This window comes from Sebastes fasciatus, chromosome 13, assembly GCF_043250625.1.
Source record: "Sebastes fasciatus isolate fSebFas1 chromosome 13, fSebFas1.pri, whole genome shotgun sequence".
Classification (NCBI taxonomy): Eukaryota; Metazoa; Chordata; class Actinopteri; order Perciformes; family Sebastidae; genus Sebastes; species Sebastes fasciatus.
The window spans coordinates 31,428,539-31,447,879 of NC_133807.1; the positions used below are offsets into that span (position 1 = coordinate 31,428,539).

At 38.6% G+C, this 19,341-nt stretch overlaps 1 protein-coding gene across 1 annotated transcript; it reads left to right on the plus strand.

Annotated features, from left to right (window-relative positions):
- The first annotated feature begins 1,287 nt into the window (after window positions 1–1,287).
- dhps (deoxyhypusine synthase) lies at window positions 1,288–10,197 on the plus strand. The gene is made up of 10 exons (XM_074656923.1): window positions 1,288–1,454; window positions 3,138–3,337; window positions 4,608–4,772; window positions 4,864–4,985; window positions 6,193–6,289; window positions 6,464–6,550; window positions 6,740–6,845; window positions 6,941–7,044; window positions 7,271–7,396; window positions 8,442–10,197. The coding sequence occupies exons 2-10, from the start codon at window positions 3,143–3,145 to the stop codon at window positions 8,535–8,537; spliced, it is 1,098 nt and encodes a 365-aa protein (XP_074513024.1). The 5' UTR covers window positions 1,288–1,454; window positions 3,138–3,142; the 3' UTR covers window positions 8,538–10,197.
- Window positions 10,198–19,341: the final 9,144 nt, after the last annotated feature.

A 19,341-nucleotide genomic window follows, 5' to 3' on the forward strand; every position in this document is an offset into this window, starting at 1 on the left:
AAAAGATCTGAAAAAAGTCTGAAAAAATGTCCGAAAAAAAAGCCTGAAAAGAAAGATCTGAAATATGTCTGACAAAAAAAGATCTGAAAAAAGTCTGAAAAAAAAGATCTCAAAAATGTCTGAAAAAAATGTTTGAAAAAAATATCCGAAAAAAAGATCTAAAAAAATGTCCGAAAAAAAAGATCTGAAGAATGTCTGAAAAAAAAGATATGAAAAATGTCCGAAAAAAATGGCTGAAAAAATGTCCGAAAAAAAAGATCTGAAAAAAAGATCTGAAAAAAAGATCTGAAAAAATGTCCGAAAAAAAAGTCTGAAAAAAAAGATCTGAAAAATGTCTGAGAAAAAAGTCTGAAAAAAGTCTGAAAAAAAAGATCTCAAAAAGATCTCAAAAACAGTCTGAAAAAAAAGTCTGAAAAGAAAGATTTGAGAAATGTCGGACAAAAAAAGATCTCAAAAAAAAATCTCAAAAAAAGATCTGAAAAATGTCCAAAACAAAAAGTTCTGAAAAAACAGATCTGAAAAATGTCGGACAAAAAAAGTCTGAAAAAAAGATCTGAAAAAAAAGATCTGAAAAAAGTCTGAAAAAAAAGATCTGAAAAAAGATCTGAAAAAAGTCTGAAAAAATGTCCGAAAAAAAAGTCTGAAAAATGTCCGAAAAAAAAGCCTGAAAAGAAAGATCTCAAAAATGTCTGAAAAAAATGTTTGAAAAAAATATCCGAAAAAAAGATCTAAAAAAATGTCCGAAAAAAAAGATCTGAAGAATGTCTGAAAAAAAAGATCTGAAGAATGTCTGAAAAAAAAGATCTGAAAAATGCCCGAAAAAAAAGATATGAAAAATGTCGGACAAAAAAAGTCTGGATAAAAGATCTGAAAAATGTCTGAAAAAATTGTCTGAAAAAATGTCAGAAAAAAAAGTCTAAAAATAAGATCTGAAAAATGTCTGAAAAAAAGTCTGAAAGTTCCGTGAACTTCTGACGTTTTTCTCAAAAACTTCTGACTTTATTCTCATAAAATTACGACTGTTTTTTTTGTAAATTTATGACTTTATTATCTTAATTTTATGACTTTATTGTCATAAAATAACAACTTTTTTCTCATAAATGTATGACTTTATTCTCATAATATTGTGACTTTATTCTCAGATTTATTTATTTTTCCTCAATGTGGCCCTAATACTCCGTCGTAGTTTAGGAGTATAATAATAAATGAATGTCTATAGTTTTGACCAGACTACAGTATAATGGGGATTTGCACAGAAACACAGTTTGGTCCTGTTTGTCCCTTCGCGCTCTCCGTAGTGGGATGCAGCATGCTGCAGGCTGCAGGAAGAGGAGACTCATGTGTTGTTTACTAACAGAAATCTCCTGTAACCGTCCTTCTTCCTTCTTGTGTCCGCTGACAGCCCATCACTACTTCACCATCTTCATCAACAACTGACCTCTCTTCAAGAAAAGGTGTGTTTCCATCTCATTCTTCTAATGTTTGATCATGATTGAAGTCAGTCGACAGGGAACAGAAACCAGCTCACAGTTAGCTGGTCTGCTAGCTGACATCAGACCACATGAATAATACCTCAATAAAAGATTAAATGAAGTTTTTCATACATTTGCATGAAAAAAAAAAGTGTTTCCACTTTGTCATTATGTGTTATTATGTGTATAAATGCAGTAAAATACTTAAATCTACCACACAAAGAGCTGCATAACTGGCTTGATTCAGGAATGCTCTCTCCAGCCTAAGGTTGCACAGAAAAATATGTCTCAGACTGGTTAAACTGGATATTAATGGGCGTTTTACAGTTGTCTTCTATTATATAATTCTGAAATTGTGAAATTTGCCAACCTGCATGGATCTCGTAAACTTCTGAATTTATTCTCATAATATTATGCCATTATTCTCATAATATTATGACTTCATTCTCATAATATTATGACTTTATTCTCATAATATTATGACATTATCCTCATAATATTATGACTTCATTCTCATAATATTATGAATTTATTCTCATAATATTATGCCATTATTCTCATAATATTATGAATTTATTCTCATAATATTATGACATTATTCTCATAATATTATGACTTTATTCTCATAATATTATGACATTATCCTCATAATATTATGAGTTTATTCTCATAATATTACGATTTTTTTCTCTTAAACTTGTGACTTTATTCTCATAATATTAAAAAAGAATGTTCTCGTAAACTTATGGCTTTATTCTCATAATATTATGCCATTATTCTCATAATATTATGCCATTATTCTCATATTATGACTTCATTCTCATAATATTATGACTTAATTCTCATAATATTATGACATTATTCTCATAATATTATGACTTTATTCTAATAATATTATGAGTTTATTCTCATAATATTACGATTTCTTTCTCTTAAACTTGTGACTTTATTCTCATAATATTAAAAAAGAATGTTCTCGTAAACTTATGGCTTTATTCTCATAATATTATGAGTTTATTCTTGAAATCTCATATTTTTTAATTTTTCCTCAATGTGGTCCTAATACTCTGTCGTACTATTTCCCCTCTAAAATAAAACGTAAAAATACTACTTTATAATATTATGACTTTATTCTCATATACCACAACTTTTTTTCTTGTAAACCTCTGAATATATTTTCATAATATTATGACTTATTTCTCATAAAACTTGTGACTTTAGTTTTATAATGTTACGACTTTTTTCCCGTAAACTTGTGACTTTATTCTCATAATATTACGACTCTTTTCTCGTAAACTTATGACATTATTCTCATATTATGACTTTTTTCTCGTAAACATGACATTATTCTCATAATTTTAATGACTTATTTTTTTCTCGTAAACCTATGACTTTATTCTCAGAATATTATGATTTTATTCTCAGAATATTACGACTTTTTTCTCGTCAACTTCTGACTTTATTCTCATAATTATTCTCATTAATTTATGATTTTGATAGAAAGCTGCTTAGTTTTGACACAGCCAGTCAGAGCAGAGCTGCTGCCTCACCTGTCACCACAGACTGAAGAGATTACATCCATTGTTACATGATCAGGGCTCTACTGGACATCTCCTTAATGATAATCACTCATCACTAACTTGCTCTTTATGTTTTGTTTTGCAGTAAAGATGGCAGGCCAGGCTCCTTCTGTTGCCTTAGAGGCCATCCTTAAGACCAGTTGTGAGCTCCCGGAGGACCTGACGAAGATCAGAGGCTACGACTTCAACCAGGGAGCCGATCTCCAGGCGGTGATGAAGTCCTTCATCTCCACGGGCTTCCAGGCCAGCAGCATGGGCCAGGCCATCCAGGAGATCAACCTCATGGTGAGAGGAAGGGAAGCTTATCTTACAAATAATAACTAGGGCTGTCAGTCAGAGTTAACGCGATAATAACGCGAGCAATCTTTCAGAGGTTGTAGCAGGCTCAGTTTTAAAGCTAGAGTGGAGATACTGGTATCATATCATGGATGTAGGCGGAGTACACCCTGGACAGATCGCCAGCCTATCACCGGGCTGACACATAGAGACAGACAACCATTCACTCTCACATTCACACAACCTAACCTGCAGGTCTTTACTGTGGGAGGAAGCCGGAGAACACGGAGAAAACCCACGCTAACACGGGGAGAAAATGCACCACTGCACCAACCATGTCTTACTAAACAAACAAATTTAGTTGAGGAAAAACCATCATGGTTGTTTTCAAAGGGGTCCCTTGACCTCTGACCTCCAGATATGTGAACGTAAATGGGTTCTATGGGTACCCACGAGTCTCCCCTTTACAGACATGCCCACTTTATGATCATCACATGCAGTTTTGAGGCAAGTCATAGTCAAGTCAGCACACTGACACACTGACAGCTGTTGTTGCCTGTTGCGCTGCAGTTTGCCATGTTATGATTTGAGCATATATTTTTTATGCTAAATGCAGTACATGTGAGGGTTTCTGGACAAAATTTGTCGTTGTTTTGTGTTGTTAATTGATTTCCTATAATAAAAATATACATACATTTGCATAAAGCAGCATATTTGCCCTCTCCCGTGTTGATACGAGTATTAAATACTTGACAAATCTCCCTTTAAGGTTCATTTTGAACAGAAAAAATATGCGATTAATTGCGATTGAAAATATTTTAATTGATTGAAAGCCCTACAATTTCTTGGTACCCCAACACGGTGGAGGTGAATGGGATTTTATTGGTGGGACTTACAGTACTAATAATTACAGAAAGAAACAAAAGTTCTTGTTAGTCTGGACAAAGTTATACACCTCACTGTAAACACTTTGTTGCTTTTATTTTTTGGCCTTTATTTTGACGGTTAGTTACAGAGAAAAGGAAATGTGGGAAGAGAAAGAGGTATGACTTACAACAAAGGTCCCCGGTTTGGGAGTTGAACCGTGAACGTTGCATTTATGTGGTAAACATCTTCAGCTATAGGGCGCCAATATTAAAACTGCTGTCAGCTTCCTCTGTGGATTATCCAGATTGATCCAGATTTGTATTAGGTAAACATGTTGTTTGAGCCTCTGATCAGTCTGTTTATGATCATTTGTAATGTTGACCATCGTTGTCTAATGACTCCATGCCCACAGATAGAGAAGCGTCTTGAGCCAGTGGAGGAGGATGAAAAAAAAGAGACTGAAGTGCCCGACGAACACCGGAGCAAGTCGGGCTGCACCATCTTCCTGGGTTACACCTCCAACCTCATCAGCTCCGGAGTCAGAGAGACCATCCGCTACCTGGCACAGCACAAAATGGTACAAATGTATAAACTCGTCATCTAAAACAATGAACTGATCCGACAGCGTGGACTAGTGTATCAGAACCTGTCTTGTCACTCTGTGTTAGGTGGATGTGATCGTAACCACAGCTGGAGGCGTAGAGGAGGATTTCATCAAGTGTATGGCTGACACATTCTTGGGAGACTTCAGCATGGCTGGCAAGGACCTCCGCCAGAAGGGCATCAACAGGTAGATACACCTCTCACATTCACATCCTCAGAATGATGCTGGTCAGGGTGCATCCCATAAAGGTGCCATTTTACACCCAGTTTGTCACCATAACATCATCAATAGCAGATGTTCTGTATACTCATAATGACAAAGGACAAGATACAGGGGGTTTGGTTTGCAGGTACTCATCTTTAGAAGTCTCAGCTTTAGCCCCTTTACGACTGCAGGTCAACTTTACCCCGGAACTAGAGGAACTCATTGTGTTTCTCCTGCAGGGACCAGGGTTTAAATTAAGGACATTTTACCCCCCAAAAAAGGCCCTGGTCAAACACAAAGCAAAATACATAATTCACCGATGCTTTGGCCTGGCGGGGAATCAACTTAGCACACTAGCAGAAACCCTGACATTCCCCGGATCATCAAGGATCACGGGAACATGCAGGTGTATCATGCCCAGAGGGGGGTTCAGGTGCAACACAACTGACACGCACACACCTCATCCTTTTCACCAGTCAGTCCTGTGTCGTTCCAGTGAGCTCAGACCTTGAAAAGGAGCCCGCCATGTCCAAGAGATGGAACCATATGAATGGGTAAGGCGTTGACCGTGACGCCGCCGTGCATATGTCCTCTACCGTCACCCCGACAAACAAGGCCGCCAACACCACAATGCTGCGTCTAGAGTGTGCCTTTCCACAAGGCGTTTCTTAGAAGGGCTTTACTGGCCACACCATCACCGAAGCACACAAACAGAAGCTGTTCTGTGCGCCTGAGTGGGGCAACAACATAAGACATAACATGAACAGGAATAGGGCATAGTAGATGCGATCTTGCATCCCTGTCTCCCACATGTGGTGGAGGACATCCAAGAGCATCCAGTTATATGACCCTTGACCTGAATGAACTCCTCAAGTCTTGGGAACAAAGGAGGGGTTCGGTCTGAGCGTAGACCTACTGCGGTCAACCCCGAAGCATCAAGCAACTGGGGTGCACTGCCGGGGCGGTTAGTTCACATCCTCTGAGGTCAATGCAAGCAGAGACAACAGGTGCTCTGCTGCTCCCGGGTAGGCACGTCCTGATTAGCCGGCTACATTTATGCAAAATTCCATGGGCGGATGCGTCATTGGAGGAGCCCAGTAGAGGGCGGAGCCTGTGTGAGTTAGAACTTGTCGGGTCCCTGTTAATCATCTTCATCTCCTCCTCCTCCTCTTCTCCTTGCTGGATGTAGGATAGGGAATCTGTTGGTGCCCAACGACAACTACTGTAAGTTTGAAGACTGGCTGATGCCCATCCTGGACCAGATGCTTTTGGAGCAGACAACAGAGGTGGGTCTCTCTTTTAGCAGATCCTAGCAGAACAGTTATATGAAATAGCAGAACTTGTTAGTCTGGTGTCCTCACGTAAAACAGTTGTGCAGTCAGGATCTTCCAAACTCTGCTTTTATAATATTGTCTACAATATTGTATAATATATAATATAATATGTTTTTTTTATTTCAGGGAACCCATTGGACTCCCTCCAAAATGATCCATCGGCTTGGCAAGGAGATCAATAACCCTGACTCTGTCTACTACTGGGCGCACAAGGTGAGTCCTCATTTATATCGGTAACGTTATTACATCATAAGGGAACCAAAAAAGACAAGAAAAAGATCTAAACACAAAATTAAATTGCTCCAGTTCTGCTTTGTTACTCACTTCATCCTGCTTCCCAGCCTCACTAACTCTAGTAGTATTTCTTTATCATTAAATGTTCCGTATTATATTCTGTTTCAGAATAACATCCCAGTGTTCAGTCCTGCTCTGACAGACGGCTCTCTGGGCGACATGCTTTACTTCCACTCTTTTAAGAGCCCTGGCCTGGTTTTGGACATAGTGGAAGGTAAAAGCAACATCACTGCAGCAGAGCAGGATCACTGCAGCCGTCTCAGTGTTATCTGTTGGACATATCGTGAATGTGGACTTTTTTTATTTCAGATATTCGCAGGATGAACAGCCAGGCGGTGTTTGCCAAAAGGACGGGAATGATCATCCTGGGAGGAGGACTGGTCAAACATCACATATGCAATGCTAATCTTATGGTAACTAACTTCATGTCATCTTCATTTCTTAGGCTCCTAAAACCTGAATAATATCAGCATGTCCCATACGTCTTAATCAGAAAAAGCTCCATTCAGAATATCCAAGCAGAATATGTTGTTTACATGACCCGTATGAAATTCAGAATATTATCATGTTCGAAATAATAGTAAATAATATGAATGTGCATGTAAACATCGTCACCGTCTCTCCTCTGTCTCCTTCCAGAGGAACGGAGCCGACCACGCCGTGTTTGTGAACACGGGTCAGGAGTTCGACGGCTCCGATTCTGGAGCCAGACCTGATGAGGCCATATCCTGGGGCAAGATCAGAGCAGATGCCAAACCCGTGAAGGTACTGATGATTTATACCAGCAAGACTAATGTCAACATCATAGTTATTATTTATTACAATTATATCCTCAGATAGCGTTTTATTAGAAGTTATTTTGAGATGTCTTCCCTTCTTCTGCTTCAAACAATTATCCTCATTATAGCTTCTGAGAAAGAGTTTAAAAACGTCGGGGCCATGAGCAAGACTTTATGTCACACAGCAAGTAGTTGTCTAACTTGTCAGGGTAAATTGCTAAACACAAGGTCCTAATCACAGGTAGTGGATTCACCAAAGCACTTAGATGACAATTATCCTGTGAAAATGACCTTTAATTAAATGCAGCGTTCCTGAGTGCTCATTTAAGATAATATATATTATCATATATTTCCCAGATGCCTTTTGGCAGCCCCCAGATAATACACCTCACTAGATAATACACCTGAGCTGTTTTCAGATGTGGATTGTTCCTTGCTCTTTAACGGGGATGACATCAAACATCAACACTAACTGTTAATTGAAAAATCATATCAAACACGCAGCGATGCTGGACAGCATTATGCCAGTGTGACAGATTTGAAATCTACCCCACTAAATAACAGTTTTGGTCCAGAAATTAGACGAGTAGCTGTTCATATAACACACTTTAAAAATAGGCATCAGTGATGCATGACGTAAGACGAATGGCATTAACATCCATTCAGATATAACCTACAACTGACAAACTGCATTTTTGCTTTTTATTTGCAAATAAATAGAATGGCTTAATTTGACTTTGTTTTCCATTTGAATACATTTTACAGGAGGAAAATATGTTTGGAAATCATTTATAGCACATCAGAACTGGTAACCAGGTGAGGAGGCTGAGCAATAGTTGTCTGGGCCCTTGAAGCAGGAAAGAAAAAGGGATGTTTTTAACACCTTTGGCCTCCAGGTGGCAGTGTCTGCACAGTGTTTGATCCAAGGGATCAAAGCACCAAAAACATAAATATGGAAAGCAGGAAACTGGAATCAGTTTAGTGTAGTGAAGTGTGCAACACACCACAAATACACTGTTCTTTGTTCCCAGGTGTATGCAGATGCCTCTTTAGTCTTCCCTCTGATCGTGGCCGAGACCTTCGCTCTCCACGCCGACAAGCTGACTGCCGGCAAGAAAACCGATTAAATGGTTGCCCCCCTTAAATGGTCTTGTTAGATAGAAACAACCAACTTTGTCCCCTCTGGTTCTTCCCTTGTTGGGCTAATTGCAGGCTTTCAACTGGCAACTTTAAGAAGCAGCGTTACATACAATGCTGCAATTGAAAACCTCATTTAATGGGGGTCAGTGGTGAAGGGTTTCCTGTCTTTATGCTTTCCATGACAAGATTTACTTGTTAAGAAAAAGCACAGTTCTTTTCTCTCCATTCAGATAGCTGAAATAGTATGGGGCAGCATGCTATTGCATGTACCAAAGAGACTGTCTACAGTATAATGCATCAGGTTTTAGTTGTGCGTGAGTGTATGTGAGAGAGAATAGATACACACTCCTCATGAGGCAATGTTATTTAAGAGCTGTGATTTATTTCAGTTTAGTTGTGGCACACCGACACATGCTTGTATATTACCATTATACTTCTTTGTTTTACCTTATTGTTACTGTTTCAGATTGAAAGACGTGCCTGTTTTACTTGATAAATCATGAATTCATAATTTCTTCCCGTTACAAATAGTCTTTGTGTGGTAGGTCTGTGTGAGACTCTTAATTTCACATGACTGTGTTTCTGTTCTTTGTTGTATCATAGGACATAAAACATGCATTACAGATCTATCTATCTATGATGAAAAATACGTTTATAATTATTATATTATGTAAGTTTACAGCCACTCAGTTGCATTTGAAATATGTGAACTGCAGAAAGTGTTACTGGTGTTATTATATTGTTGAGAGATACACTCAGTGGCCACTTTATTAGGTACATTTGTGTAATCTATTGCAATTTCAATATTATATTGAGAGGTGTACGGGTATATGAGGGGCAGGATATTAGAAACACCTCTGAATATAATGCATTTCAGTACAACAGTGGTTCTCAACCTGGGGGTTTGGACCCCCAACAGGGTCGCGAGATAATTTCCGGGGGTCGCCAGAGGGTTGTTGAGAAAAAAAATAAAAATAAAAAGTTTTTATTGAGTGTGCTTGTGAGAGTTAAAGTGTACGTTCACATGATGTTCTGACGGGGGATTTCTGGCAGGTCGGGGGGAGAGGAAGAGTCACGAAACGCATCAAAAATCCACCGTGCCCGGAGCACATTGGACAATATCTACTGTTAAAACTAAACAAAATTGACGTCACTAACAAAGCATTATTTATTTAAGCTAATTTATTTAAACTAATCGGAACAGTCACGATAATCACTCAGAATCAGCAAGGGAGGCGCGTAGAAACTGTTGACGAGGAGGCGTAGGCGGGGGGTCGCGAACACCAACCTGATTATTCTGACAGGTCGCGACTTGAAAAGGTTGAGAACCACTGCGGTCCAACACCACCACTAACTATGACCTATAATTATACTATAATTTACACACAAAAACACAACATCATAGGCATCACAAAAGTAGACTGCATGCCAGAACACACAAAGTGGACACGAGTGTATTTATCTATTTTATGAGACATTTTATAAGCTGTTTTTCTTTGTCATTGAGAGACTCAAACATCCGTCTGTAAACTCTGATTCAGCCTCCAACCTTTTGAAACCTCTCTTCTTAATAAACACAAGACAGAACTCGGCACTATGCAGTCTGTTGCTGCAGCCAGAGTTTGTCTTATTGTTAAGAAAAACAAAGTTGTAAGCGTCTCATTCACGTGTACAAATGGTGGCAAACGTGCTCAGCGACAATCCGCTGAGAGGCTTCAGGTGCATACTTGTATTTTGGGTTTCTACTAGAACGTGTTTACATGCTTTAATGTTCAGTAAAACGCTTTACTTCTCTCATACCGGCTGTGCTTCAGCGCCTCTTTTCACCCTCTGTCTGAAACTCTCTGTTTGATCTTTTTTTGGGGGCGTGCCAAACTAGCCGTTAGGCAGGTATTGTGCAAATGTGTTACTTAGTGACATCACCACGTTATGGAAGAAAAGGTGTTTCAGTCAGTTCAGGAGCAGCGTTTCTGTGGGGGAGAGTAACTCCCTTTGGCCTTGAGGCTTTGTAACTTTACAGACCTTTTACATGCACAAAAAAAACTATATAACTATAGAAAGTTCTCTTTCTAGAAAGAGAAAAAGCATTACAGGTCCTCTACTGTCTGGTGAGCGCCTCCAGTGACCTAAAAGGACCTGCGTGAAGGATTTAGGCTACATTCACACACAACATCAATTCATTTTGAATGGGGGTAGTGCGTTTGGGCTGCGGCGGCTGCGGCGGAAAAGTAGAAACAATAAATTTTTGTAGAAACGCAACCCGACGTCACGCTGCGGTGGCCAAATCGGGTAACTGGTGATCCAGAGCTGAACAACCCAGACATGAGGGAACAAAAGACGTTAATGGTCGCAGATAATGGGCCATTCAAGTGACTCGCCCAGACCTCCGCCAGACAACCCTGCGGAGAATCGGTGGTGGTACGTGTCCACAGGGGCGTTTTTTTATCATGAGGGATCGTCTCGCTTCCCAGTGTTGGACTCTTGATGGGCTGCCACTAGACGCAAGGCACTCTGCACCTGATTGGATGAACACTTTCCCTCGTGGAAAGGTTTTCAAACCGGAACCAACATGGCGGCTCGTTTGGAAACTTTCTTCTCTAATATCACGAAAATAGTTCACCGAAATGTGTTTCTGAGAACATTTTATGTGATAAAATAAGCCGTGCCGTTGCTGAATCTGTCTTTATTTTAGATCGACGATGCTTAGTTTAAAAATTTCTTGGGAGTTTCCAGAGGCGGCGAGTCGCATCATACGCCCCTGATTTGCATAAAGTAGCCTAGACCTCAACAAATGAGGAGCGGCCAATGTGACGCCCTGTCTCTCGAACCATGCACCGCCGCGCTACCAGAATGCATTGCACGGCTGCTTACGTAGATAATGAATAGGAAGCGTTGAGTATCGTCCTCTGCTCTCCCCTCCCTTTCCAAGCGTGTCGGAGAACCATACGGTGGCCTTCAGGTAACGTAAAAAAATGAAAGGCTCATTCAAGGCTAACGAAAACAAAACGATTCTTATAGTTTCAGGTGATTATACACCAATTATGAATACTATATTTCATTTTTGGACTCTCAGCTCTTTTCCCTCTCTTCAGCAGAATCAACCACATAATGTAGTAACAACGATGAGGCCATTTCCCATCACAGTACATCAGGCTGCTATTGTGGGAGTGGATATTTCCTCTGGTTAATCACTGCTCCCATATCCTTTACACACACACACACACACACACACACACACACACACACACTCACTGTGACGTTCACAACCCCCGTTACAGACTTTGGACTGGAAACGTGGGTCGTTTTTAGTGTGAAATGTGTCACTTTTTTTCCGAGAGTTGTTTTAAAGTGTCTTTTTTTTTTTTAGTGGGAATGGTGACCTTTTCATTTTTGGAAACGGAGATGGAGAATTGGACCTGGGATAAGGTCAACTTTCCCAAAAACCTCAGCCCCATGTGTCTCACACACACACAAACACACACACACACACACACACACACAAGTTGGGCGTTCCTGTCTCGGTACAAACTGCTTTTCCATTCAGTCCTTCTATCGTTTCCTGTTGGCGGTGGCACTGTGTGTGAGTGTGTGTGTGTGTGTGTGTTTACCCAGGGCTTGACAGTTAAAAGATTTCTTTAAAAGAGGCAGTGGAGTATGGATTCTCAGCCGTATAGAAACCTCTGTTTGCTCTGTGCTTAATGGAAAGATTACAGAGATACTGGGAGGGCTGAAAAGAGTGAGATAGAGACTGTGTGTGTGTGTGTGTGTGTGTGTGTGTGTGTGTGTGTGTGTGTGTGTGTGTGTGTGTGTGTGTGCGTGGATGAGCTGTAGTCACGCTATGATAATATTGTGTGGCGTCTGCACAGAGCAGACAGTGTTTGCCCCTTCCTCCTCCTCAGCGGAACAATCAGTACACTGTGTGATGTGCAGGGCCACAGCAGTCATAATGGCAATTATGTCTTCTCCCGGACAGATTGGCAGCTTTTTTTTTTTTTTTTTTTATGGGTGAGAACCAAAGAGTCAGACAGACAGACAGGGAGGGAGGGAGGGAGAAAGAGGAAAAGACAGAGGGAGAGTTGACCTGCTGCACAGCTGCAGGGTGGGGTGGATCAGTGAGGAGTGGAGGGAAAAGAAAGGAAACACACAGTGGATAGATTTGTGCACATTTGCATATTTCTATCAGTTTATAAGTGTGTGTGTGCAAGCCCGTAATTTCCACCGGGGACAGGTGGGGTCATGCCCCCCTTTCCTGCTCACTTTTATTGTTTCAGGTTTTTTCACTGATAATGTCCAGACCCCATATTCCAGATAAGAGCGGAGAAGTGCTGATAAAAATGTTGATATATACCACATTTGTCTGTAGTCGCCTTCAGTTATTATTACCTCAAAGAAATTATCTTAAAGGTCCCATATTGTCAAAAGTGAGATTATCATGTCTTTTATATTATAAAGGAAGTTTAAGTGCCATATAAATACTGTGAAAGTATCAAAAACACTCAATACATGGAGAAATACACACGGCCCGTACTAGAAACTGTGTCTTTGAAACAAGCTGTCAAGATTTCTGTAATTTTGTGATGTCACGAATCTACAATATAAAGACCATTACGTGGTTTTAAACATTCTAATTGTGTCCCAGTTGATTTCCTGTTGCACTGGATGTGAATGACATCAGCTGACAGGAAGTAAACATGAACCCAAACTGTTGCCTGGCAACGCAATTCCGTTGAAATGCACTAAAACGGAGCGTTTCAGACAGAGGGTTAATACCGGTTTATTCAGGCAGACAGTATGAGGAAAATAAAGTTTTGTTTTTTTAACATTACAGCATGTTAACATGTTCTAGTAGAAACACAAAATACAAGTATGAAACGGAAAATGAGCACGATATGGGACCTTTAACGAGCAGGTTGCAGACTTGTTTGCGACTTTCTTGACTTGCAAAATTCTGTTTTAAATTGACAAACATCATATTATGTGGGATTCATGGCGCAATTCAAACGGGATCAAAAAATATTTTGACTACTGTTCATATTTTTTTCCGAAATAAGGTCCCACGGTGGTCAATCGGAAGATGCGGGACTTAGGCTCTCTATGCAGTCTGCTCTGCCTCGTAGAGAGGCGAAGTCAGGAACTTGTGCTAAATGTTGACGATGAAAGAACTGTCATGGCCATTTTCAAAGGGGTCCCTTGACCTCTGACCTCCAGATATGTGAATGTAAATTGGTTCTATGGGTACCCACGAGTCTCCCCTTTACAGACATGCCCACTTTATGATAATCACATGCAGTTTGGGTCAAGTCATAGTCAAGTCAGCACACTGACAGCTGTTGTTGCCTGTTGGGCTGCAGTTTGCCATGTTATGATTTGAGCATATTGTTTTATGCTAAATGTAGTACCTGTGAGGGTTTCTGGATCAATATCTGTCATTGTTTTCTGTTGTTAATAGATTTACAATAATAAAAATAGATACATATATTAGCATAAAGCAGCATATTTGTCCACTCCCATGTTGATAAGAGGATTAAATACTTGACAAATCTCCCATTAAGGTGCATTTTGAAGAGATAAAAAATGTAATCGCTATTAAATATTTTAATCGATTGACATCCCTAGTCTTTTTTAAAGAAATTAAATTCCAGCTTCTTAAATGTGAAGATTTTCTTTACTCCTCTATGAGAGTAAACTGAATGTTGTGGACAAAACAAAACACTTGAGGACGTCATCTTGGTAGAGATGCAGCGATCCAACTTTTTCAGTCCCGATAGCGATACCTGGGCTTTTGGGTAAAAAAAAAATCTTCAAAATTGACAGAATTTCTATTTATTATTAAAATAATAAATCGTGCACCAGCAACTTGGTAAAAAAAAAATCCTCAAAATGAACAGGAATGACAATTCAAATGTAAAACCTTTTTAATGCATAAAACAGTGCTTAAACAGGAAGATTAAAATCCCAGTACATAATGTATAAACATAGAACTGAATTGAATCGGCCCCATTGTCACCGATACCCGATCCAGCTGTTTGAGTCAGTATCGGCCCGATATATCCGATCCTGTATCGTATCGGTGCAACAACCTAATCGAGAAAATAATCAACAATGAAAATAATCTTTAGCCTAGTTGCAGCTCTAATGTTTATTATTACATTTACATTTTTTTTGTAGGCTACTTCATTGTGTGTGTCCCCCCCCCACACACAATTCTGAACCAAACCTAAGTCCATCCTCGTGGCTCTTTATCTCCACCTCTGTTTAGCTGTTATGTTGCCATAGGAACGCCCACCTCGGAAGCCTATTGGCCGACCCGCAGAGGTAGCGGCGGCAGGTGAGGCTGTGCGTGGGTGGAGGGAGAGAGGGAGGTGGGGCCGAGACAGAAAGACAAACAGTGAGTTATATAGAAGATTAAAGATTTCAAGATTCAAGAGTTTTATTTGCCATTTGCACCTTTAACTAAGTACATTGGAATTCTGAGCAGTTTACACCGAGTCGGCTTTAAGAAAAGACAAAAAAAGGTAGAAAAGGCACGAGGTAATTACAGTACAAAATAAGTAGCACATTCAACTCAACACAATAAATAAATAAATTATTAAAATATAAAACGCCCTCAGTGTAGTCAATAAATAAACTAAACTACCCTCTGCATAAGAACGATACCCCCACAATACAAATATACAGTAAATAAATAAATACTTCCAAAAATGAATACAAATTAAATGCAAAAATAAATAAATAAATGCAAAGATAAATATACAAATAAATAAATGAATGCAAAGATAAATACACAAATAAATACATAAATTATAAAAATATAAAACACCCTCAGTGTAGTCAATAAATAAACTAAACTACCCTCTGCATAGGCACGATACCCCCAGAATACATATATATATATATATATATATATATGCTCCATGACCATGTTAAAAGATATAAAAAAATCTACAAAAATATTAAAAAAAATAAATAATTAATATATTTCAGACAGTGGAAGGCAGCATATTGCACAGCATTACAGTTCATCCAGTTTAGGTGTGCTCTGTGTCAATAATGGTATCAAGGTGAGGTGTGGGGTATTTATTGTCCCCTAAGGGAAACAATAGAGCAATAAATGTACAGAAGGCGGGTAAAGACTCTGATAAATGGAAGAGAGGAGGAAGAGACCAGTTAAAGGGAGTTAAAGGGAGTTAAAGGGGAGGGTTTCTGCTCTATCAGAAACAGGAAGTCGCCAGTTGAACCGCCGTCTCCTCCTCCTCCTCCTCCTCCTGACGCAGCTGGCTGAGGCTGATGACGGCCATGTGCCACCGTTGCCATAGTAACCACCGGTGCAGGGACAAACATCCGGATGCGCTGCTGACAGCCGTGTCACCATTTTCTCATCAAATATGTTATAATAATCACTATCACTAGTCACCATGGTGACCGCTAAACAAAGAGGATGTACAGTATGGTGACAGGCTTCCCCCCCTTCACCTTTCTGACGTGTAGATACTTTCTGCAGTCCGTCTTTTCATCAGTGAAACATGTTTTATTTATGTTTTACTTAACGTTACAGTAACATAACTTTATCATGTAGAGACCAGCTGAGAAAAAACAGTTGAAAGTAGCCTAAAAATTTGTGTTTTTCCACACAGTATCTCATGGTGTTTCTGCAGTCACAGCAAAAAAAAAATGGATTTATGATAAAATTGTTTATAAAATGCTTGATAATGAAATACACAGTGTTATTACCCATCTCTACATAAGATATAATAACCAAATAAAGTGATTTAATACAATTTATGAAGCATTTTATGGGTCTAAACACCACTTTCCTTCATAGAATAAGAATAGAATAGAAAGCTTTATTGTCATCGTATTCAACGAGATTCACAGTTGCCACTCCTGGTCAGTGCTTTAAAACAAACACTTGTAAAACATATAACAGGTAAAACACACATAGTTATAAAGCAAATAAAACAGGGATAAAAAATGTAAAGTAGATGTAATAAGTAAATATAAACAGAGGTGTTACACTTGAGGAATAAATTAGGTAAAATAGATGTAATGTAAACAGAGGGAATTGCACTTGTAAAATAGGTAGAGTATATGTAATAAATAAAACGTAAACAAAGGTAGTTGCACTTGAGCTATATAGTGCATCAAAGGATATATTGTATAATACTGTATAATGAGCTAATTCAATTATAAAATTACATTATTTTCAAATTGAATTGTTTCATATACATAATACTTTACACCATATTACAATTATTTATTTATTTATAAATCATTTAGATGATTTTTTTTCATCTAAATGTGCCTGTCCCACACGTCTGACTCAACGAATGCCATAATAAAAGTTGTATTCAAAGCCAAACAAATCTGGTTTCCATGGAAACAGACATTAGCAGGTTGAGCAGATGGATGACGGGTTTGGGCCGCCCACATACTGTAGTTGTGATCCTGAAGGTGAAGATTACCTTTGTGATTGATAGGGGATTTTTTTGTGTCGTTATGCAAATACGTCTTTAACGTTTCCTGATCTTACAAGATACAGATTTACGCTGCACACTCATAGCTCCGATGCATTTATTTCAACTTCACACTATGTGAGAAATAAATGCACAATATCAAAAATGAGGCAAAAATTACAAAATTGGAAAAACATCGGAGGATTTGGAAGTAATTTAGCATTCTTCATTTGACTTTTAATGTTGAATTGAAACATTATTTTTGTAGATATAGATGTGTAATTACTCTTTTTTATTTTGACTTTCGTACTGTTAATTTCTCTAAGCCAGCACGTCACTAGAATAGGCGTTTTCTCAGTAACAGCTCTCAGCTATGCAAAGGAAAGTCTCAGACTGTGCAGAGTTCATGAGAGGTGAAAAGTTAATGTTGCATAATACTGTGACCAAACTAAAGCAAAACACCGAGAAAATAGATTTTTACCATAAAAAAATGTAGGTCAGGAAAAGGCATCCAGGTGCCATGAGAGCATTCAGACTTTCATAACAAGCCAAAGACAAAAGGTTGGTGTGTTAAAGTGAGAGGAGGAACTAAAATCTTTGTTTGGAATGAAAACCAGCATTTGATTTCCTGTTCCTGACCTGAAACAAGAGAAGAAGGAAAATAGGTGATAGAGTTAGAGAGAGGTAAAAGGTGAAAAGGATTTTAAATATTAGGGCTGTCAAAGTTAACGCAAATGAGTTTTAACGCCACTAATTTCTTTAACGCATTAACTTGCGATTATTAGGTTGTAGCGGGCTCAGTTTTAAAGCTAGAGTGAAAATACTGGCATCATATGAAACTAGAGCGATCCATCGGTGTCATACTAGCTTGTCAGGAAGGAGGCTAAATAACGCTACAAATTTATGCTAAATTTTGGCGAGGAAAAACTATCATCCATTTTCAAAAGTAGTCCCTTGACCTCTGACCTCCAGATGTGTGAATGTAAATGGGTTCTATGGGTACCCACGAGTCTCCCCTTTACAGATATGCCCACTTGATAATCACATGCAGTTTGGGGCAAGTCATAGTCAAGTCAGCACACTGACACACTGACAGCTGTTGTTGTCTGTTGGGCTGCAGTTTGCCATGTTATGATTGGAGCATATTGTTTTATGCTAAATGCAGTACCTGTGAGGGTTTCTGGACAATATCTGTCATTGTTTTTGTTGTGAATTGATTTCCAATAATAAATATATACATACATTTGCATAAAGCAGCATATTTGTCCACTCCCATGTTGATAAGAGTTAAATACTTGACAATGCTCCCTTTAAGGTACATTTTGAAGAGATAAAAAATGTGGGATTCATTTGTAATTAATCGTGATTAACTATGGACCATCATGTGATTAATCATGATTAAATAATATATATTTTTTAGATTGACAGCCCTAATAGATATGTAATGTGTTTGCGATGGAAGAGTTATTCTATAATTGTAGGCATGATTTAAAAAAATAACAACACAAGACACATACAATATACTTCTTTTTATTAAATGCACACAGTATCAACCAGTCATCATATTTATTTGATACATTTTTGGCACATTGAAGAAACGGCAACTCTGTCCCTCTTTGTATTTTATTTTTTATTTTTTATTTTTTTTACAAACATGGTACCAACAGCAGACAATAAACAGAGAACAACACAAAGTCATTTTGGCTTTGAAACATTCAAAAGAATTACATAAAACATATAAAAACACTGAAACAAATGTTGCAGCAGACCTTATTAAGATATATATTTATTACAAGCAGGCTATGCAGTTCAACGTCTATTTTTTTTTTTTTCATTTTCACATTTATTAAAGATTTTAATGGTCCGTAAATGCAATAAGAGATCAGGCATCAATCCAAGTTAAGTGTTTCATTACAGAACGTGAGTGTGTACGTCTGTTGAGGAAAACTAGAAATTCAGTGAAGCAAATAAACTAAAATTATATTTCGTGATTGTCAAAATACATTTATTTAAACGTCCAGCCTTTAAGACGATGTTACAGTCATAGTAGTGGCATTAGAGTGAGCTGTGTGAGTGGAAAGGAGACCAGTCCCCTGTTCCTGCTGAACTGAGCCAGCCGACGTCACACACTGATTATCAGCACAGCAGGCACAGGAGGCCGACCCAGCAGGGGGTGGACAGAGGTGACTACACACACACATTATATATATATATATACACAGAAACAAAGACAAACAGGCACTGATGCTCATGCAGAAACCAACAGGTGGAGCATAAACAAAATGCAAACACACACACACTGAAAGACCTGCATGGCAGCCATGCACAATGCAAATGA